The 23191-nt window shown below is 38.7% G+C and overlaps 1 protein-coding gene across 3 annotated transcripts in view; it reads left to right on the plus strand.

Moving 5' to 3' along the window:
- Positions 1–23191, plus strand: part of INPP4B (inositol polyphosphate-4-phosphatase type II B) — a 467312-nt gene that overhangs the window by 335995 nt on the left and 108126 nt on the right. For 2 of the 3 annotated variants that reach the window (XM_085313208.1, XM_085313210.1), the window contains 5 exons: positions 7119–7169; positions 10735–10814; positions 17473–17584; positions 17912–18022; positions 20112–20184. In XM_085313208.1, coding sequence (XP_085169334.1) covers positions 7119–7169; positions 10735–10814; positions 17473–17584; positions 17912–18022; positions 20112–20184 — 427 coding nt within the window. The remainder of the gene's footprint in view (positions 1–7118; positions 7170–10734; positions 10815–17472; positions 17585–17911; positions 18023–20111; positions 20185–23191) is intronic. The other variant, XM_085313209.1, reaches the window with a different exon arrangement.

The following is a 23191-nucleotide window of genomic DNA, read 5'->3' on the forward strand; positions in this document are numbered from 1 at the left end:
TTTTCAGGTCTTTTCTCCATTGTTCTTGAGTATTCTTTAGGATATAATTCTTCAGTATGTCTAGGCCTGTACTCCCTGGCAGTAGCTAAGTACTGCAGCTTTTTTGCACTGTGGTCTGCCTCTGTAGTCTTCTGACAGTAGAATTGTAATAACAAACCTGAGACACTCGGATTTGAGCAGGTAACTCCCTGTTGGCTGAACCGTATACACGAACAGCCAAATATGTTTAAGAACGCCCCATCACCAACTTGCTGACAGAAGCTAGAATTTGCCTTCTGCTATTTTATTTTACAGCAAAAGCAAGTATGGAAGAACAGACATCCCAGGCATTCTCAGTTGGATTTGTACTCTTCGCGTTTTGCAGGCTCTTCTCAGTGTGCAATAGACTTTGAAAGCTTTATATGGAGTGGTTCCCTGAAATCATCATGGAAAAGGCCAGCTAACACACTGAAAGTAACAGGGCTTTATTGTCTGTTAGAAAAGACTGAATACCTGAAGCATGATGCTGCAGTATATAAAAATACAGCTGAGGGAATGCCTATCTTGTACTCATATAAGAAAGACTACATGAGGCTCTTTTTTACATGATTAGGCTTTGTTCAGGAGAACTGCGAGACAGAGAAAATGCTCGTAGTTCGCTGCTGCGGGACCATCGCTCATTATAATGATTGCAGCAATCTGAATTTTAGAAGARGGCTGGCTGATAGGCGCCGGTCAGCACTTCCCCTGTGGGGGACTCTGTGGGTGGGTGGCTGCCGTGTTGCTCCCCTGCCGCGGCCGGATGCGTTGCAGTCGCCAGCTCTGTGACCCGGTGCTGTTTCAGACTCCTGCAGTGGCTGAACCGTCGCTCRTACGGTTCCTTCTTCGTGGAGGCAAACTGTGCCCTGAAACCACAGTGCAAGGGCCATCTTCTGCTAACAACTGTTCGCAGAGCAAGTGATAATGATTTCGTCATGCAAAAGAGGAATGTTCGGCAGCATAAGTCTGCATTAATCCTTTAAGGGCTAGCTGGGTGCGGCAGTGTATGGGGTTTTTCTTCTCCCTTAAAAGCAGCGAAAAACAGCAACCARTATCAGCAGAGTGTCTGTACCCTAAGTCGCAGTGAAGAGCAAATTAATTACTAATAGCAGAAGAACATCTATTTTTAATGATGCTAAGGCTTAAATGTTAATTATCTCTAACTTATAGAAACTATTTTTCTTTGTCACTTTTAATCTCTCACATATTCTTACAGCTGACAGATCTCTGTCTCTCAATGGGAAAAATATTATTTCAAATAGCTCAAAAACCCTAGAGCTCATGCTATGTACTATATTAATACGGTAAATAGTTTCCTTTGTTCTGTTTTTTCATGCCATACACTGCAAACATTAAGATTATTTAGATTTATGTGGCTAGATTTTTGACAGTTTTTTCATATTTACATTAACTGCAAGAGATAAATCAAACTTGGGCCTTTGCCTTCAAGGATTAGTTATTTATCATATGAACAGCTATGAAAAAGAACAGACTTAGATAGAGATGTTGTTATAACTGTTTCAAATTCCTGGTTTTCATTTTTCTGTGTTTCAGTTTTAGGGCACACTGGGARAAAAGTTGTATATGTGATGTTAGTGCTTTGTTGGGAAAAACAGCGATGGTAGGAACCATCTTTTTTTCCCTCCTGGTACGTCCTCAGTACAGTGAGTTCTTAGTGCCGCATGGTACGTGGCAGACTCACGGTGCTGGCAGCTGAAGCTGTGAGCCAGCCTGAGCCTGGCCGTGTACCTGAGCAGTGAAGTCGTCCTGCAGTCTGAGCTCCTGTARACCCATGGTATGGACACAGTTGGTATCGTTTTGCCCAGAGGCATGGTACGAGATACTACAGCTCTGCAATGGTAGCAGTTAGCTTGTGTTAGTAAGCCTTGATGGATCTAATTCTCTGTAGCATGTYGCAAATCTCTTCTGCTGTATGAATTTTTCTGTTACTTGGTGTATCCCAGCTTCCACTTGGATGTTGCAGAAGTGGCATGTTTTTTGTGAAACACTTCTTAGAGAGAGMGCTCTCTAGCAATGTGTTCTTCCTGCAGTATGGCTTTCAGTTTTGTGAGGGCAGGTGTCATCATCTGCATTAGCTGTAAAGAAAAATGTGTTTGTGACCAAATATCTTCTCGTTATTTYTCTTTGTTATCCACACACTTGGGTATGCTCCTGTGCAAGCAGTTAAATCCTGCTGACCTCAGCCTTTGCTCAGGAAGGTCTTCTAATGCTTATCTTGTGCCATGTGTTGGTAAATGAAGTACTCCTACACATCTTTGGAAAGCATGTAAGGATGCAGCCTACACAGGGAAGCACAAAGATACTCAGCTGCAGACAAGTTGGGAAGGAAAGCAGTTTGTGATGCCTTTTAGAGACTAAGAATTTCATATTTTCTATTTTCCTCATATTCTTTCTTGTAAATCGTGCTCTGTGCTGCAGAGATGAATGCTTCTGCAAGAGTTGTGTTTTAGTCCCTCAGTCACTACCTATAAAATGTATCCAACTGTACACAGGTGCTCCTGYCCTTTCAGGTAAATAAACGTTTGAAATTTTAATATGGTGCCAGGCAATTAATTTGGAAAAATGAATAGTAATGAAAGTACACTGCAGCATTGCAGTATGGTTGGTAACGTTTACTTTCCCTTTATTTGTTTTCAAATTTGTCCAGTTTTAATATTCGTTAGTCTCTTTGTATAGAGGTGTTTCCTTTGACACTGTAAGTACGTTGTCTCTATAGATATGCCTACCAAAAAAGGATTTAGTTTTTYAGTTTAAATGGATTCCTAGGAGTAATTGTGCAAATAAAGGTTGGAAAACAATTGTCACAGCATCATGTTCTCCATCACGTAAGCAGGTACCTGGCAAAAGACTGATGAAGTTTTTTCCTTTCCTGACTACATTATGTAAGTTGAACTTTTAGCAAATTGTTAATCTATTTGATGAAGGGAAATCTGGTAAATGTGCTGTGTCTCATCAATATCTTCTTTCAAAAATAAATTTGTGATACRTACTAGAATGGGGAGCTATCCTATAAAAGCTGATCGATATTGCTGCAGAATCTAAGTCTCAGTTYCAGCAGTTTCAGCTCTTTGAGCACACGAGCATGAGGCTCCAGCTTCTGTGACGGAATAATTATGAAGAAATACGGATGCTCCCTGACTCTGAAGGGGTGTGCAACATGGCTGGCTCGCTGGTGGAGAACATGGTGACCGAGGGTCTGTGTAAGCCTTCAGTGGAGCGGGCTTGTGCCAGCAGAGTTTGGCGCCTGACTTCTGTGCAAAAGGGACTGCAAGGGTAGAAAAGGTGCAGACAGTCCCCRTCCTGTAAAGCCTCCAGGCAACACAACAGTAGATTTACTTGCCCGTATGGCTGACTTGTACTGCTACCAAAGTTGCACTGAGGGAGTCAGATCATGAGTGCCTTCCTAGAAGGTGCTGGCTTTGAAGTGCCCAAGTCAATGAGCGCTCTTGGGGGTCTCTTGCCCTGTGCTTTGCCCGGGGCGCTGAATACCTGGTTATTGCGAGGTGCCTGGAGCAGTAACAGAACAGAGCGCTTCAACAGCAGCAGGGGCTCTGAGCCCACTGGAAGCCCATGGCGATATGATGAAGTAAATCTGGAGTAACTGAGAAAGGGAGGATCTAGCGTTACTTGTTTGTAAAATGTAAGTGACTTGCAAACGTGGCCTTCAATCATAAGCTGTAAAGCAAAGGCTTTAACTAACAGATACAAAGTACTCTAAGAAGTGAGGTTGTCTTGTGAACTAATTGCCAGCGAGATGTTAGGAGGAGTGTGGAAAAAAAGCAAAAGTTTTTTTTGTTGTGTGTGTGTGTGTTATAACACTGCATTTCTCTAGTAGCAGAGATGTTTCAGTAATGATAACRATTCTGTCTGCTGAACTCTGGCAGTGTGCGGATGTGACACAGACTGCCATGAGTGTCCAAAAGAAATGTTCAGATGTTTTGTCATATGAGGCTACATTATGCTGAAGGACAGTTAATTAAAGCTGAAGAGAAATTTGATACTTGCATACGTCTGTAATAAATGCASTAGAACAGTATGAGGATGGATACTTACGTGTTGATACGTGTGTGCACTCTCTTTATTCATGGTTCTGTGTGTGATTTAAAGAAATGGAAGTGCATAACCAGTGTTCACTCTTGYGCACTTGTGTTACGAATAGTAATGTATACAAAATAGTCATACTGTTTCACAAACACTGATTCACTGGAATGAGTACTCATTGTAAATATTTTGCACTTGGCCTAGTTTATAAGCTGTACTTCTTGCTTACTTTTTTGATCTCTTCATACCTGTTTTGTCTCAGAAGGTAAGACTCTAACGTATGCTTTTCCAGGGAGGTTCAGTCTTATCCCAGTCCTGAATAAATTCACTGTTCAAAGGTTTGCATTTTAATGGGAAAAAATAGAGTAAATAATGAGAAAAGTAAGAAAACTAAGACAGCAATGGATGTTTGAAATTAAAACTTACCTTCTTTGTTTGTATTTAGATTTTTCAATTTTAGCATACTGTTGGGGCATTAGGGAAAAGTTGCTTTATGACAAGGTTTCAAAACAGCACAGCTGTTTGTTTAATCAGTAATGTACTGGAAKAGTATTTACTCTTCAAAATGCTCTGTTTCTTTGTTCCTTTTCTCTTTTTTACTCTGTAGTTTGAGACTGGAGCTTTTTGGGGTTTGGGGATTTTGCTTGCAAGCCGTCTTTGTAACGGGGCACGCCTGAGCCCACGCGCGCACACCGTAAGGGCCCCCTGACAGTTGTGCGCTTCTGGCAGTTTATRTGTGTTTGGGAACTCGAGCAGTAGGCAGCGCGAGGGGCGCGAGACTGCGCCGCCTCGAGCTCCGTGGTGGTGGCTCTGTGCTTAAAGTGCGCGGGGGTGCGTGCACGCACAGAAGGGAGGGTTAATTCCCGGGGAGTTCACTTCTGCGTGCGGCCCAGTGTTGCGTGTTTTAGGCTAGCAGTGATTTTTATCTCCTTAAAAAGACACAGATGATTTTTCTTCTTTCCTTTGCCCCCCTTTCCTTCCCTTTCCTTTTTGCTTTGTCTGACATGGACCCTACACACCCCTTCATTTCTTATAAGAAACAAATTTACTGTAAGTTATGTTCTTCCTTCCCTGGTCCCCAGAAGGGTTAGACAAGTATCGCGAACAAAGAAACGTCAGTAATGCATTTTTAGTTGTAATGTGAACTATTTACAGGTAACTTTTAAATTACACATTTTGCTTTGAAAATTTAGTGCTTATGTTCTGGAAAAAGCCGAATTCCTTGCTAATGTTACAGTAGTCGGAAAAAAATTAGAAAATAAAATTACATCTAAATAAGGTTTCCCACAGATTGCTGAAATACACTGGCCCTCGTTAAATTAATTATAGCATTTCCTTACTGTCTTCAGGCATCTGTGGGGAGTGGGAAGGTGAATTTTTCCTATGGAAAAGCAAGGTGTAAGAGCTATCTGGGCAAAGCTGTGGGTGGTTCTGCCCTCTGTGCTGTCTCCACGGTAGTTTGTTGGAAGGCTCCCACCATCAGCCTCTCATCTTGAGGATAACAAAGAAGAAACTTTATCTCTGTTTTAAAGGACATTTTTGTGTGTGTGTGTGTAGAGGAAGTTCCAGCTGGAATATAAGAATTGAGAGAGACAAGGGTAAGGGACAAAGTGGGCATTTTTTTTGATGGATTTGCTAYAAAGTGATTTTGAGTCTCTTTGAAATCATGCCTAAAATTTTTCTTTGGGAAACCTTACTGTAAATGGACATGTCTTATTTAGGCTAGGCAAGCAGCTAGATGTGAATGCGCAGTAGATGCCTCCCTTGTGTGCCGTTGAAACGGGCATCCTGGAACCAGCAAGCTAACTCAGTGGGCTGACTTGGCTGAGGCAGACCACATTAGAAGGGTGTTATGGAGGGTTTTCCTTTCCTCTTTGATCTCGTTTTTACTGTTTAATTGATACTGTATTCTCAGTCAGCATGTAACAAAATAAAATTATGTAAACACTAAAAAAAMCCCCATAAAATTGCACAGTAATTGGGGAAATGCTGTAGTAAAGGGAAGCTAGATTGTCCCTTGCTTTTACTTTTGAAGTGATGGGAGTTTGTGCATAAGGCAGCTCCACTTGCAGAAAGTGCAGGGGCATCTAGAAGTCCCAGGTATGGAAGAGTACATGGGCTTTTCCTTCTCTGAACATATGCAAGCATCCATCACCCCTAAGATGCTCGAGAAGTGGTGGGAGAGAGAGGTTCATACGTGAACAGAACTGGAGATTAGGATATCTGTTGCAGATCAGCCTACRAGTACTCGGGGGAATATTTGCTTTTTAATCTGCTGTATGCTTTCAGTGACAAAAGCAGACACTCTACAATCTAAAGAAATTGTTGGAAAGAAAGTGCTACTTCCTTTTCAGCAGCTCCACTAATGCTACAAGAATGCTGAAGTGAGACCCTTGTGGAAGGTTTTGAGGGGAGAAAGGAAGGAAAAAGAGAGAGAGAAATGTCTTTCATCCTGGAGCTGGAAAAGAACATGTTGTATTTTATGCTAAGAATTTACATGGGAGTAGGTTGCATGGCCAAGCATTTAGCAGTATATTTATATAATGACCATCAAAATAAGGATTAGTGTATGCAAATAAACTTGACCAGCTTAACTAAAGATGTTTTTTTAGAATAATTTGATAGAAGGGATACAAATGTGTATAGGTAATTTTACAGTACAATCCCCTCTTGTTTAAGACTACATTGCTCTGTTGAAAATGTTGGTTCCAGAAAACAACACTAGGTGAGCGAGTCTGGCAAGCGTGCTATAGCCAAAGAGTCTGGTTTTAAGAGAAGAACAGCTAAGCACAGCCATGCTTCTCATGGAGAATCAGGAAAGTTCAGGATGACAAATGGAGTAATGGTGAAAGACTCAATTTCTTCTCCACAGAAACCAGAAGATGTTGAACTTAAATTGGTAACTGATTATGATTGAATTRTATGTATCACTTTAAAATCTGTTCTAAATTTTGCAAAGTCTCAGGGAAAAAATGCATGAGCACATCTCTTATTGGAAAGTAAAAACAGTGATGTTTGCTTGCTTTTTTTCTTCTCAGGTCCGCACCAGTGTCCTACCTGATCACAAGGAGCCAAGAGCAGATGCTGGAGTAAGCAATTTTTGTTCATTAGTGGGTTTTTTCCACCTCATCAGCAGAGACAGACACCCTACAAAGAGGAATGGTATTCTACTAAACAGTTGGGAGCTTTTCTTTTTTTTTCTTAGTAGCTGGAGTTGGGTTAAGTATATAAAGAATCATGGCAGGAGTAATAGACTTAGACTGATCCCATGCACTTCTTGAAAATCCTTTTCAGCTAGAATTATCCTGAGGCAATTGCCTCACATGAGCATGAGCCCGGCCTTCAGCTTTCAGGTTTTCRTGTGTGGTTCTAATTAAGAAATTACACTGACAATATATGAAGGACACACTTTTTTTCTGTACAGATCTGGACTGCTTTTGTCAAAGGAATTGGGATGTTGTTTCTGGGTCTGGGAAGGCTAGTCACTGCTGGTAATATGGAGCCTCCCGGGGGTGGGAAAGGCTGGTCCTGCTAGAAGTGTATCRAGGCCTCCAGGCTATGCTTCAGCTGCTGAATTCTGAAGTCTGTTGAGAAGTGGTTTTTAACAGCTTTGTGAGCTGTTTCAGAGTCAGAGGTCAGTAGATGGGAAAATGTTGATGATTACTGAACTGAGTCTGTGTCTTTGGAGTTTGCAGATGGAGGTTCTTTTTGAGATGGGAGAAAAAAATCAGCTCAAAATTTGGAAGTAAAAATAAGCATTGAATAATAATAGTGCTTATTATTTTTATTATTGTACATTACACAGTGCTATATAGCCAAGTTTAGATAAGCTGGTGAACAGATGTAGTAGTCTCAGCTAGCAACTTGACCAGTTATGCCTCAGGTCRCTTTTATCAGTCTGAATGAGGGGTGGTTGCCATTACATGGTCTGATTGTGCCTATGGCTAAATGAAAAACAGGAGTGGACATCAGACCCAATGTTTGCAAAGATTCAAAATAACTGAATTWAAAAAAAATTTGACCGAAGGTGTTGACTTTCTTGCATTACTGGGGCTTCCTCGCCACACTTCAATTAGTGCTTGAAAAATTCTATAGCTTGGCGGTAAGTTAAATGTCAGTGAAATAATCGATATATTTCAAACTTTTCATCTAGCTATTGAAGGAACTTTTTCTTCAGCTAGATAAAATTTATTCATCAAGATGTTCAAGGCTCATATCTTAAGATTTATAATCATAAATACTCATAGCAAAATTACAGAGAAAAGTTGCTCTGTAATTAGTGCTGCACCAGCAGTTCTGTTAAAGTTTAATATGCATACCTCTCCGAGTCACATGTGCAGAGTTAGATTGGTTTGTAGACTGTCAGTTCGGGCCCCAGAGTAGAATATTTGTATCTATTAAGCTTAGAAAAAGTAATCTCCAGCATCATTTCGAAATATATTCCTTGAATGTTAGCATAACTGTCTTCATTTTGGTCATGGGATTATTCACGGTTTTTATAATTTTGCAGATAATTTCTAAATGCATTATTATGTCAGGCACAGAAAATTTTTATTCCAAATAAGCTTAAGAATGTGAAACAGGCAAATTGATTTCTTTAAACCTATAAAACCGTATAGCTTTAAGTTTGTGACACTGAACTAGGTCTAACACTTGGAGGTGGTTAGTGGATACGGTATAAAAGAATGGTGTTATTGCTGCTTACAATCATATGAGGAATTGCTTCTTTCTTAGTGTTCTTAAATGGATTTATAGTTCTTTTGGGGCTCCTTCCTGCATTACAACAGACCGAACCCCTTTCTAAATGGCAAGGTTGCAAATACAAGCACTCAAATGTCGTGAAATGCCGGAAAGGCTGCTAGAAGACAAGCTGTGCTGCAGAATGTATTCTCACTGCTTAATGAAGGGTGTACTCTTGTAACAACAAAACTAACATGAGTTAAATATGTCACCATGGAGTTCTAGTGAAAACAAAACCGCTGTCGTGCTGACTGACGTAGAGGAGGATGGACTATCTGTGTGTTTGTTCTAGCAGAGCTGCACGAGTCCCACTGGGCATCTTTTTGTAAAAGGATGTGTTTCCTTTTGGCAGCAGAAACTAACCAGGGTCTTTGCTGTTTTTCTCATTTTTTATAAGCCTTATTTTTTTTCTTACTATTTTCTTATTTTCTGTTGAGCACTTTCCACGCTCACTGCTTTCCCAGCTTCCCTCGGACTCTCGGATTGCGTCCTGCCTTTTGCCTTTGCTGCTGGTGTTCCAGCCAAAGCCCAGCGAAGAGAAAGATTTCCTGGTTTTCAACCTGTGTAACTCTCTGGAGTGAGCCATAGCCGAGGGTTTAGTTTACCAGCCTGGAGACCAGTGTTATGGYTTATCTAAATTGAGTGTTGTGCTTTGAACCACGTGTTTTATAAGCTAAATAACTACCTTAGTGTAGAGCCAGTATTTGCGTATTCAATATCTAGCTGGCCTTCCTGAAAGAAAGCAGGGCATGGTTTTTACCAAAGGCCGTTACTGTTCATCGGTAGCAACAGATTCTCTTCCCTTTCCCCAAAGGTAGCGGTTGCTGTCTGTATGTAATCTGCAGTGATTTGGAGCAAAAAACTTGATGCTTCTTGAATTAGGCCATCCAAGAATGTACTTAATTTACCATAGAACTTTATTTTGATTTGCATTCTGACAGTACAGTAAAATTAGTATGATGTAATAAACAAATTCTTGTATATATTTTCTTGCAAAAAAATCAACAAACTTTTCATCTTATTATAATTGATTCACAGATAGTTGTACAATTAAAAGATAAATGTGTAGGTAATGACTGTAGGCTGATTCTTCTTTCCCACTGTTCCCAGAGTAAGAAGAATGTTAACAAGYGAGGTTTTAGCAATATGCAGTAGGGGTATGAGGAGGCTCGGGAGAAAAATGATCTAAAACAGAAGATGAATGTGTTTTCCTTTTTGCACTGCATGAAATGCAATACATGAAACTGATTTGGGTACAAATATATAGTGTTGTGGGTTAACACTAGATTTAGACATTCGAGTTAGATTTGCACATTTCTCAGTGTTTGTCCTGCCATGAATGGGCTCACCTTACAATGGAGATGAAGGAACGGTACTTACAAGCATTGCTATAATCTAGAGGAATATAACATTTCTGTTAACTTGTACTGAACTCAACGTAAAAATAGCTTCTTCAAGCAAATATATTCATATTTGGAATACAAAGCCAGTAGTGCCTAAGGGGTTGAGGAATAACTATAGCATGAATAACATTGGTAAAACACTGAAGGTTTAACATTTCTTGTAATACAGAAATCACTTAGTAAAGAAGAAAATTCAAAATGCAAATGCTTATACTAAATGAAATTTTCCTGCAGCTGTATATTTTATAATATTTATTATTTTGTCAGGCTGTCAGACTGTTTGTTCTTAATGAGAAAGGTTCCTGCTTATAAAACCAGAGTTCAACAAATTATTGATAATCATGTCACATGCACAAAAACTTTCTGTAGGATAGTGTGTCAAAGCAGAATGTTGAAATGTAATATTTTGCTACCTACCTAAGAAAGTTTTCCATGCATGGGACTGAAAAGAAACAAGTAATACTTCAAAAAGTAATGGAGATGTTGTCTTTTCTTTCCATTTTGTTTATAGCGAAGCTTCCTGGGATGTACAACTTTTAGAGTAGGGGACTTGGTGAAGTCAAAGGAGCAACAGTTGACCCTTACCTTGAGGTAAGTCTTTTCATGTATGTAAACTATTTCAAACAAATAACTCATGACATTTGATGATTGTTATTTCACTTTGTCTGAAACTCCAAATGACTTCAAGTATATTAGATGCCGATCTTAAGTGCTTCTATTTCTCCTGTGCAATAAGATGAAATGAAATACCAATTATTTAGGCTTGAGCTTGCTATGTGTCATATTTCCCACACTGAAATGTGTGGGATTATGTATGATTCTGTGTAATGCCACTTGTTTCCAGCTTTCTCATAGGATTGTAATGACAAACAGGATAATATAGGCTGTTGAATAAGGCCATATTCAATAGCAGAATATTTCTTTTATATAGAAATATAGAAATTATATTTTAAAATAAAACTTCTTTTTCTCTATTATAGTTCTGTATTTCTTATATATAGAAATCTTATATAGAATATACAGACTATATTTTACAGTGAATCCAGTAAAAAGATTAAAAATATGCATCCCATTTTCTTTGTAAATGACAGCAATATTGATTGCTGTTTTGGTAATTAAGACTGATTTTGTTAGTTGATTTAGATTCAAAATTCAGTGTAGAAGTTCTTTTTACAGTGTATTTCTGTGGAGAACAGCATAATTTTTGCTTGGTTGGGGTCTATGGCCTTTTGTATAAGGCCGGCAATTAGTACTTCCATTAACTGTTCCTCAGTGGTGGTAGTTTGCCCTATTCTGGTAAGGTTCTTTTTGCTCAGGTGTTTTTGGTATGATTTCCAGTAAGCTACATGTAAGAAGCAGCAAAGGCAAAAGATGATAATACTTTTTTTATGCTCCCTATAAACTTAGGGTCCACCTGTTTTGGATGCTACTCAGTAGATCATGCAGAAGTACAGTAGGCTACTTCAGGATGAAACTGCAGTAGTATCAATACCGCTTAGAGGCTTTGCTTCCTATAAGCTGGGACTTCATAGCAATGGAGCTAACTGTGCAGAAACCCAAAGCCTGCAGGTGTCTATAATTGATGTATTCTGTAGCATTTCAGTAAACATGTGGGTGTACRTATTTTTAGAGTTTTCCTTCTGTCCTATACTGTGGTAACTCCCCAAAATCCCAAACTTTTCAGCATTGTGTAAGTTTAAATCAATAAACAAGGATCAATACCTTTTCTCTCTCCTTTTTTTTTTTCTCTTTGCTTCTCCTTTGTAGTTCCATCTTCCCTACAAATGGGAAGACCATCCAGACTTCTAGAATTGCTGTATTGGAATATTAAAAGTACTGTACCATGAGACACATGAAAGTGCCTGATGTCGTCTTATTCTCCCAAAAATCTCTTTTGATTGCAGTTGGGTTGGTCATATGATCAAACTATTTCTTGTTTTTTGCTATATTGCTTTGTTCTCTTGGACAGTATCTTTTCTCTCTCTCGTTCTCTTTTTTCCTTTTTCTTTTTCTTTTTCTTTTTTTTAAGCTATCTTCTTTTCATTAACCTGGGCTGGACTAAATCTCTTTATTTAAATAAAGATGGTAAACTATGTTTTCTGAAAATCCGAACAAAAAGACCAAAAAACCCTCCCCACCCGGTAGGTCAGTGGGCCAAAAGATGACTATGCTCCAGTGAGTTGCATTCACCATTTCTAATTAATGAAAAAGAATTTGAAAGCCGCAATATAGTTTCTACAATGGTTTATTTATATATAACTTCCTTAGCATTTAGTATTAGCAAGCAAATACTAGAAAACACTGTATATTTGGCTGTATTTCCCTATTAAAAATCAGTCTGAGTCTGCACACAACTCGCTTTACCTGTTCTGCATCCTGAAATTGTTTCTTTGCCTCTTCATGTCATGTCATTCACCACAGGAAGTGGATGAACAGCTTGGCTTTATAGGTCAGGAAGATCTGCAAGAGAGCTGTGGAGAAACTTGTTTTGACACAAAAGTTAACATTATATTCAGGCCCTGAGAATGTGAATAAACTGAATACTGCAAAGCACTGATTATTTATCTTGGAACCTAACTTTTTTTTTTTTAACTGGTAGATTTGTTTGAAAACAGTACTTTTTGAGATACTCTGCTGTGATTTCACAGAATGAAGGAAGACAACATTTCTATACAAGTACAATAATTTTGTTAGAATAAAATGTGCTTATGTTTTTCAAAATATTGCATTGGTGGAGAAAATGATTTTATGACAGTAATATGTGTTAGTCTGTACTAATTGCATTTGTTGTATATTCTGAATGGGAGAAAGAGACTGCTTGCTAGCCTGAAACAGCTGAAAATCATACATTTTGCTTTCCAGGCGGTCATTTACTCTGTCGTATATAATTAACATAGCTATGCAAATACACTATCTGTTTCTTTTTGTATTCTTGAGCCATTTTTTGGAAGAAAGGTATGGCCATGGGAACAAATTAGCAGGCTTTAAATTTACATATTCAACAACGTGCAGCAATGAGACTCTATGAGAACTGCAGCAAAAGCAAATGGCTGCTGTTCTCAATCCATCTAGCTCGCCAGGTTTTCTACCCCTTATCTGAGGAAGATCCCATTCCTTCTTTTCCCTCTGGATGCTGGGGTCAACTTCTTATTCTCCAAAGTGCTAAGGCTGAGGTGTTCTGCTGCTGGTGTTAGCTCTCTCCTTCCCTTGTATTTGAGGGAATTGTTGCTAACGTGCTGGTCTTTAAGACCTTGGGATGGTAAGCAAGCCCATGTGTGTAATATGAAAGCTGAGCTAACTCAGGTTACACATGGTCAAGAGCCTCTGGGTTTGACTCAGAGTTTAATAAACAATGTTGCTTTTAGCATTGATGGAAGTATTTCTTTAAATTCAAAATGTTTTACTCAAATGAAGTTCAGCAGGAGAGTTGGGATGATGGGACCTGGGTGGCCCGAGCTGTGATGGGTCACAGGGCTATGTGCTGTGGTAGATGGAGCTCTGAGGTTCCCAGACAGCTTGGAAGGAGTAGCTGGGGCAGGGTGGAAGTGTGCCAGCTTCGCTGCCAAAGACTCTGAACTGGGGTGGTGTCTCCTGAATCTGTTTCAGAAATCTCTGTTCTAGCACCTTGTCGTCTCCTTTTTACTGGTAATATTTCTCTGTGGCCAGCTATGGGGGAATTGRCTCTTCTTGTCCTAAGCAGTTCTAACCTCTTTAGACCACAATTAAATTTTAATAGTTGACTGTTTCCTTTGGAAAATGTGCTATAAAACTTCCGGCAAGTTGGGATGCAAAATCGGAAACACACAAACACACACACACACACACAAAAAAAAAAAAGGGTTCAGCAATTTTCCAACTCTAAAAGCCAACCAGAGTTTCAGAGCTGTTCTTCACGTTGACACATTTTTTTAAATTTATTCTTACTGTTGTGTTGTATTCCCCCAGTGCATGTGTCATAAAATTTCCTATGCAGGTTTTTCAAGGTGTCATCCCTTGTTTATGCAATACTGGACTCCTGTGGTCTGTTGTGTTTCTYGTCTCCTGAATATAAGTAATCTGGGGCAGGGACAGTCTTGACTGCATCTTATCAGTGCAAGCTTTATTAAAGTATAGCAAGTAAGCTAATATTAACCTAAYGTATTATGAAGTATCCTAAAGCCAGTGAGTTATTTCCCTGATGCTCTGTTGAATAGTGTGCATATGTGAAGTTGTCTGCCATCTGTCCAGGGAAGCAGCAGGAAATGGCTGTATGTGTGAGCAATACCATTTGTGTTAGTGCAAAGTAAAATCATACAGATTMTTGTCTTGTTTAAGTGCATTTACTTCTCCACTGCGTCATTTCTGACTTTCTCGCCCTTAGTTTTCATTCAGGCAAAATTTTAATCTCATGATGTTGTTTGAAAGTTTTAAATGCGTGGCATGTCTGGTGTTTGAAGACTCTCCTGCACCAATGGTACTTTAAATTCACAATGTCTGAAACAGCTAATGATGGTTTCTCCCTGGACATTTATAGAGCTCTTTGATTTGTGTGCCTGTAGCATTCAAAAAGAGGCTTTGTTTTTTTTTTTGTTTTTTTGTTTTTTTGTTTTTTTTTTGCTTTAGCATTTCTGTGTGGGAAGATGAAAGAGAAATGGAGGAAAGAGTCCAACTACAGTGCAGCAGTCCCAGTGTTCAGTTCTGCTCTCTTCTGTTATCCTCTCTTGTAGATACTGCATGTTTCAAATTGTAACACTACATGTGTTATTAGAATAAAACAGGAGTAGCTTTTTTTTGGGGGGGGGGGGGGAAAGGTCTTGATATAAGTGAAATTACAGCAGTCATGTTTTTAATATGTATAGACCAAGTTTCCAAATATGTATTCCTCTTGTACAGGCAAGCAATGCAGTGCTCGCTGCCGTACTTAGGCCAAGTGTAGGATAACAGCAGTGAGAGGGAATATGTAGTCCCCTGAAGAAAGGGAAAAAAGGGTCCAGAAATCATTACCAGCATTTCCATTTTTATTTTTTCACGCAAGCAACATATTTCATTGTTTTTTMTCAGTTCATTTGCAAATTGAATTTAGTTTTTCTGAGCCTTCATTTGTACTTCTAGTTTGCCATCATGTAATTTTAAAGCGTAATGAGATCTGCTTTGTGTAGGTCAGGCTTAGACTTGCAGGTSTCTCTGGCCTTAGGAAAATGCGTTCTCTAGAAAAAGGGAAGGTAGGATTTTGCTTCTGGCAGTCAAGTGAATGCAATATTTCAGTTTCAGACTAGGGTAACAGCAAAGTGCTGTTGCATATTTAAGTCTGTCTGATAATGAATTGGATGTTTGATGCTTTGATCAAGACTTTGTAAGSCTTTGAAAATTTGTTCATTTTTAGCAACACACACTGATTTTTAAAGGTGTATGTGACTTGGTAACAACTGTTATTCCTTTTCTCCTTGGACTCTTTATTGAGCTCATCTAGTTCTTGCATGCTGGTTGTGACATTGAAAGGAGAAAAGAAATGAAGTCCAAGCAATTTCTTATTATTTTTACTTTTATATACTTGCTGTTTTATTAAAGTGGAGTTCTTTGGCTGTAAGGCGATCTGGAGTTGGTTGAGTTTAAATCATTTATTTTTATTGTCAGTGATGAATTTCACTCAGAGCAAATGAAGTAGTGACACATGCAGAGTGTGAAGAATTATGTGTATTTTGCAAGGTTTTATGTAAGAACATATTTAATTTCTTTAGTTGGAAGTGGAGTGCATTTAGCTGAGTCGCATATTAGAGTATAGTGACTTGTAACAAAAGGAATTATTTATATTTGAAGCTTAGCAGTAGCTATATTTTGTGGTTTTACTGCAGGAAAGCAAATTTTTGATTTAGCATAATAAATAAGGATCTGTGCTTGAAAAGACCTATGATTGTGCTTATCAGTACTATAGGTAACGAGCTAACTGACTTACCCGGGATCTTACACAGCATGCAAAGATGAGGATTATCACCATATGGCTGTATGGCCTGCTGCAGTATCTCCACATAGTGCTGTGCTATGTGCATGGAGGTACCTGTGGATCAGTGCTTTGGCTACAGTCTGTTTTCTTACTAGTAACATGTGGAGAATAGTGTTTGGGGGATTTTTCTTTACTGCRGTGATATGAGGATTATTTTCTGAAGCTATTGTAACACTATATCTGGGAATACCTTTTTTTCTATTATTACTATTTCTGAAAGTTACTATTTTTTCCCTTTCTATTGCCAGCCTGCTAGTCCCTCTTCTATGTACTACTTCTGTCCTGTTCCACTGCTTCTCATCTTCATGTCTGAAGTTATACCCAGTATTGTCCCCCAAACCATTTGTTTTTGTTCTTCCCTCTTTCTCTATGCTTTTGCAATTCTGCTAAACTTAAGTCTCATCGCATCCTTTTGCTGATTCCAGGTCTGTGAGTGCTCTTACACTTTTCTCATTATTATCAACTGGTCCCCCCTTTCAAAAAAGAAGGGGAGATGGACGGTGCCATTAACCTCCGTGTTCTGAGTAATGTTTTGTTACCAGTGAAAGCTGAAAAAGCGTTCGATATCTTATGGGGATTTTAAAACCTTGTTTCTGCAAAAGGGTAGTGTGCACCCTTTGTTTGGAGATGTAAATCTGAATTACTGTTTGTTTTTGCCTGATTGAAGTAGGCTATTTGCAGAGAAGATAACAAAGTAATTTACCTGGAACTGCACTATCCTCTCCCAAATAGTTAAGGAAAAACAGTGAGCTTTCTGCATAGCTCTTCTGCAGAGGGACTACAAAAGGAAACGTTATATTCAGATTTTTTTTCACTGTTTTGGTTTAGCAGTGAGTCTATTAATATACTGAACATGTCTCCTCTTTGCAGATTGCATACAGCATTGCACCGTGCAGCAAGGTTGCCGGTAGTAAGTTGGGCTGTTGGCATAATACGTAACAGGTTTGACATTCCACAGGCAAAAGAACGTCAGGGATGAAAACTTGACAATATTTGTGGATCCTTTCACCGTTTATAGCACCTACCCATCCTTAGTTTTATGATGAAAATTTTCCTTGTCATAAGCAATTTGGAGAAAATATTACATGCCATATTGTTAACATTTGCTTTATGGTTGTAAATAATGAGTTTAATGCAGACGACTGCAGCTATATGGAATGAATAGGGCTATGAATGTTTATTGGCAACATTTTTACTGAAGGAATGAGATGCTACTGATGAGTGAAACTTTTTACGTAAGTGTCTTTTTATTTTTTTTTCCCCCACCAGGACTTCTGATGGTGGAAAGACAGTTGGTACTATTGAAGTCAATCTTGTGAAGATGGGAGAGATAGAGGATGGGGAAGCAGACCAAGTCACAGCAGACACGCAAGATCGAAAGGTATGAATTCAGTTAGTTCATTGCTCAAAGTAAGTTACAGTGATCARCTGTGTCAGATGTCTGTTACTAATACCACCCTGGGGTTTCAGTACTTACTATTATTCAACAATTTCTGGAATAAAATACTGTGTGCACTCCTCTCTCTAAACTAAAAATACTTCTGCATGAAAACACACAAAGCAGTACTCTATTCTCAGTTCCTACTCCCTACCCTTTCTAAAATCTAAAGAGCTCATTTTAACCTCAACTGATCATGCTTAATCACTCCTGATCAAAATACTGTCCATAGAGATACCACAAGTCTGATTGTTTTTTTCCCTTGGACAGTTCCTCTGTTTTCTGCCCTTGAAGTCCCAACCACGTGGATTTTTAAGTGCAACCTGTACCCACAATACTGAAAACCTGGACAGAATGACAGACAGGCGAACCAAAGAAGAGGTGAATCCCCTTGCAGAAGGGCAGGTTCAGCAGCATTTCATGGGAGCACAGTGGTGGGGACAAATGAATGAGGGTGACAGCAGTGGTGCCTCAGAGTGCTAGAATAGGGCAGTGTCGAGCAGCAGGTGTATGCAGGGGCTTGGAGTTGGGGTGCTTACAGTGTGGCRTGGGAAGGAAGGAAGGAGGGGATTGGAAAAAGCAAGATGCTTGACAGTAGAAAAGTCACTGCAGGCTAAAGTGGTGGAGACTCGAGTAGGGGATGATGTGGGGCAGAATGGATTTAGGAGGAGTGAGAGAGACTGGAGGATGGGTGGAAAGGATGGGCTGGGGCAAGAATTGGAAATGACAGCTCTGAACAAGGAATTCGGGGCTGATGCTGTACGGCTAATCAACTGAGCTGGATCCCTGATTTGATGAAGACTGGCATCTCTATCTACCTGTACAGAGTTGCCCTGTTCTGATTTTCCATCTCTGCATCCTCGTTCTTACTGACAGAGATTTTATAGCTCTAATTCTGTGATGTACTTTAGATAATTCCTTTATTCTACTCTTGATGAGGAAAGTTAACTTTGGTAACACTATAGGGAAGGCAAAATTAAGGATTATTTTTATGTTATTCAAAAAAAAGTGTATTTTTAGAGAGAAGAGCATTGTTCTGAATATGTCTTCAGCCAATCCACAATGCTCTGCTTTTAGGCTAAACTTTAAGGTTGCATTTTCCACTTTTATTTAACTGTTCTTCTCAAAGGACGCCAAAGCCCATTCAAAACAATGAGCTGCTGGGACCACGTCCAAAGCAGCCAGCAAACATTGAGAAATCCTTCTTGTTTCGTACTACAAAACTACCACAAGATATGGAATATGAACTGATAATCCAGGCTACTTTTCTGTTTTACTTTTCCRTTTTGTAGTATGGAATGAGACCCACTCTCAGTTACTTGAGATGTAATTGTTGCAACTCTCACATAGTTATCTGAGTTGTAATTAATGAACTGTGCCAACTGTAGTTGAGTCAGGAGGTATTAATGGTATCTTTAGGGCTTCTAATACTTGTCAAGAAAGGAGTTAACAACAACAACAAAAAACAAACACATCATCCATGTGATAGCTATATTTTCTGTGGTCTTCGAAGAAGTCCGCGGTTTTTATGGAATAGTTGAATCATGGTATTATAAGAGTCCTAATTGCTACATTTGTAGCAAGGACTTGATTACTGGCTACAGTCCCAAGAAGCAATTGTGAAAATGTGGTGCTATTGAATTACTCCAAAGAAGTAAGTTCTGAATTGGGTTTGCTACCTCATTAGACAAACCACACACAGGGAATTACTCATGGAGGAGTAAGCTGATGGTTAAATTCAATCAGAGGTATCGATTGGCAGAGAGCACATCATGTCTCACTCTGCTTTGTTCTCTACAGCAAAATGTCTAGAAGCTCTGGGAGCTGTGGGAACATGGTTCCCTATCATCATGAAACACTATCTGTTGTGGGGAATTTGGGTTTTGTTGTTGCTTTTCTTTCTGGTTCGCTCTGGATGGCTTAAAAAAAAAGTAGGGCATGTTCTGGTACATTGATGTACCAGCTGATTTTTTTCCATGAACTTTTCATATAGCTTATATAAGCAAACACTAATCTCGTCACAGAAATCTTCAAGTTCCTTCCATACAAAATGACTTTAATCATAAACTAYGACTATATTTTAAAGACTTCTTGTGGCCCCTACTTTTCCTTTATTTAAAAGTTTATTTTCTGACACTGTGCCTCTGCAGAYTGCCTTGTGTAAAGAAATCCCTCTGAAACCACGGAACTTGTCAAAAATTATTTTAACCTCTGCCATTATATTGGTAGGAAACCTTCTGTTTTGTTATGGGATAGCTGGTAATATTTTGACTTTTTTTTTTTACCCCAGAAATTCTGATTGTGTTACATTTTATTGGAACAGAAATATAAAGAGAAAAATGTAAATGATAATTAAATGTAGGGTTGGGAAGTTATCTTATTGGTGATGTTCTTCAGTCTGTCGTATATAACAGCTTTGAATTTCTTTATAATACCTGAATGTGTTAAATTTGATGTATTTCTTTTGTAGTGTGCATTGGTTCGTGAATGTACAGCACCTGAAGGCATAAGTGGTAAAGACGACTTACCTTTACTAAATGCAGGTAGGTGTTCTGTTGGGCAGCTATATCAGATGCTACAGAAGTTGTAACACTCAAATTGTGCATCATTTAAAGAGCCTTTTAAGTTTAATATTTTATTGTGCTTTGTACATTTTCTTTACTTTCAGAAATGTCTGAGTTGTTTTCTGAAATGCTGCTAAATTCTCCCACTCCTAGATCTTTTTCATTCAATGACTTTCAACACTGGCAGTRGCTTCAGTGGGCATGGAATTCACCTCATAAGTTTCTGTCGTGTTATTGTRTGGCATACTTTTGCTATACTTGTGCATTATTTGCAATTGGATACTGGAGAATTCATCTCTTCATAGTTAGTGCAGTGGGAATTTCAGTTTGATCTGAAAGCTGTGTGCCTTAAAATGAAGGAAGCTGTTGGCAAGGCATTCACAATTCTAGGTCAACCCTAGAACTGTGGGCTTGTGTACTGTGTTGAGCTAGATCTATTTCTCTCTCTTTTTACTGAGGAAAAATTACATGCTGGTATACTGCACCATAAAAATTTTATTAGCCTAAGTTTATGAATCTCCATTACTCTGCAGTCACAAATAAGTTATATGGGTCATCTGAAACCGCAGTGCTGTCAAGAATTCTGTGTATGTGCTGCATACACTTTAGGAGAAATGCTATTGAAGTTTAAGAAACTTCTAAAACCTTTATTGAAACTTTTTTGTATCGTTTCCCTGGTAGGACAGGAAAGACAAGTTATTAGTTCAGCTTCACAAACTGAAGAAGGCACTAGAAATCTCCAAAAATAGTTTTTCCCATATGTACGAATGTTGTCATTTTTTCCTGTGATTTGTTGGGACTAGGTGGGAAGCAGGAACGCTTTCTCATATAAAGCTGCCATTTCTTTTCATTGGTTCAGTGGGAGACTAAGTGTATTTGTGGAAAAAAAAATTCATTGAGAATTACTAAATACACAGGAACTACATGTGGCTCAGGAAATCYCTGAATTGAAAATAGCTGGAGGCAGGGAGAGTATCCTGTATATGTGTCCTGTTGTTATCTTCTCTAGGTAGCTATTTATGGCTGTGGTTAGAGACAAGATATGGAGTTAGTCAAATGCTCTGGTCTGACTCAGTACAGCCATTCTTTTATTCTGATTCTCTATGAYATCTGGAGAAGTGGATCTTGAAACAATAATGTTTCTGTTCAGAGAAAATGTTACTGATTCACAACTGTTGTTTTTCAATTTGCTGCCTCTACTGGGGTTTTGTTTTGTATTGTTTTTGGAGGTGGGGTGGGGAAATGCTGTAGCTTGAGGAGTGTGGTTTGATACTTGATTTWTTTTTTATTTTTTTATTTTAAGATGACAGGTCGGAGCTTCTAAAGTAGAATGGCAGCGTAATAAAGCTGAAGTCACTTTCTCGAGAGTGCTTGAATGATTTATCATGGTATTCAATGGTATAGGTAGACAGTACTCAACAGATCTGGTGTTTCTTTTTAAATATATGTGGGGGCAGAATTGCAGATGTGTATGAGAAATGACAGTACACAGGATATTGGAAAGAATTTTCAGTCCCAAACACTTTAAGGAAGTTTGTTCTAATAAGTACTTATTCTTGGATCAACTTCCTGTGCTTGTGACTTCCTCTTCTCACCCATGTTGTCTCCACTTCCCTCCTGACACCAGGCACCAGTTGCAGGCATCAGACCTTCGGTCTCTTTTCTCTTGATTCTTGTTGAATTCCAATCTCTTTTCTTAGTAATTTTTTGCTCTCCTTATATGCTCCCAGCCTCCTTGCCCAATCAAACTTTTTCCCTGGCATATCATTTGACTGGTCTTCATGTGGATTAAAGATCTCCATGTCGCCAGGAGACTGCCTGTCTAATATAGGTACCAGTGCACTTAAGCATATTGCACCCTGCATTGATGTGTTCCAGGAATGTATTCAGCCATCCTTTAGGAGAGGCACGTGAATAGTCTAGCCAGTGTTAGAAGTTGGTAGTAACAGGACTAACACAAGTGTTTTCAGAAGTGGAGCCTTTCAAAATATAAGACAAGTTCAAGCTAATCTATTTTGAATATTTACACATTGAGTTTTTTTTTTCCAAAGCTTATGTCACTGTCAGATCTGGTTAGATTGTCATGGATATGGTAAGTGCACATCTCTAAAAGATTTACTGAGAAAATTCAAATTTATAAAGCCTGGAACTTCCACTGCAAATTTCATCACTTTAGCATCAGAGAAAACCCTAAATTTTCTAGCCTTGTTCTCAGAGTGACTAGGCCATTTTGACTGAAACTTCCCCAAAATACTCAGTTTGAACCAGACATATTTCTGTGTGGCAAAATTAGCAATCAAAACCAAGGACTTAAGCAAAAGGAAAGACAATGTAAACAATGCAGTAAAAGTTGATGATATCAGCCTGCCTAAATATAGATTGCCTTCACCTTGTTTCSCTATTTTACAGAGCTGTCTAGAGTGCAGTATATACCTATGTGCATGGTACATGTGTATACTGGAGTAAAAGATTTTCAGTTCATTCTATCTCTTGTAGTTTATCAGACCTTCAAAACTAAGAGACTGAAAAAATACCCCTGTGTGGATCTTAAAGCCTGTAGGCATAGAGGCACATTGACATTCTTCTAAAACTTAGATTTTAATATATAGAATTTGCAGCCCTCAAGTGAGTTGTGAGGCACTTATTGAGTGGGAATGAGTATCATATTTCATAGAGGCTTATCACTATTCCATTTATACCTCAAGAGATTGAATTTATATGTCTCAAAATTCTGTTATTTATAATACTAGAAAAATTGCCCATTGTTTTCATGTTGCCCTGTACAATGAAAAAGAGGACAAGAATAACTGAAATTAAGTGAGAATGAGGAATTTTGAAGTTACCCTTCTTGAGATGATATGCATGATACTTCTGTGTTACAAAGGAAGATATAAACACTATTAGTAAATTAGTGTATGACAGCAGTATGCTTTGATCTTTGCTGGATAGGAAACAAAAATGAAAACAGAGTGTACAGTCTTATTAT

Source organism: Rhea americana, unplaced genomic scaffold, assembly GCF_003343005.1.
Source record: "Rhea americana isolate MKP2758 unplaced genomic scaffold, rheAme1 scaffold_38, whole genome shotgun sequence".
NCBI classification, from domain to species: Eukaryota; Metazoa; Chordata; class Aves; order Rheiformes; family Rheidae; genus Rhea; species Rhea americana.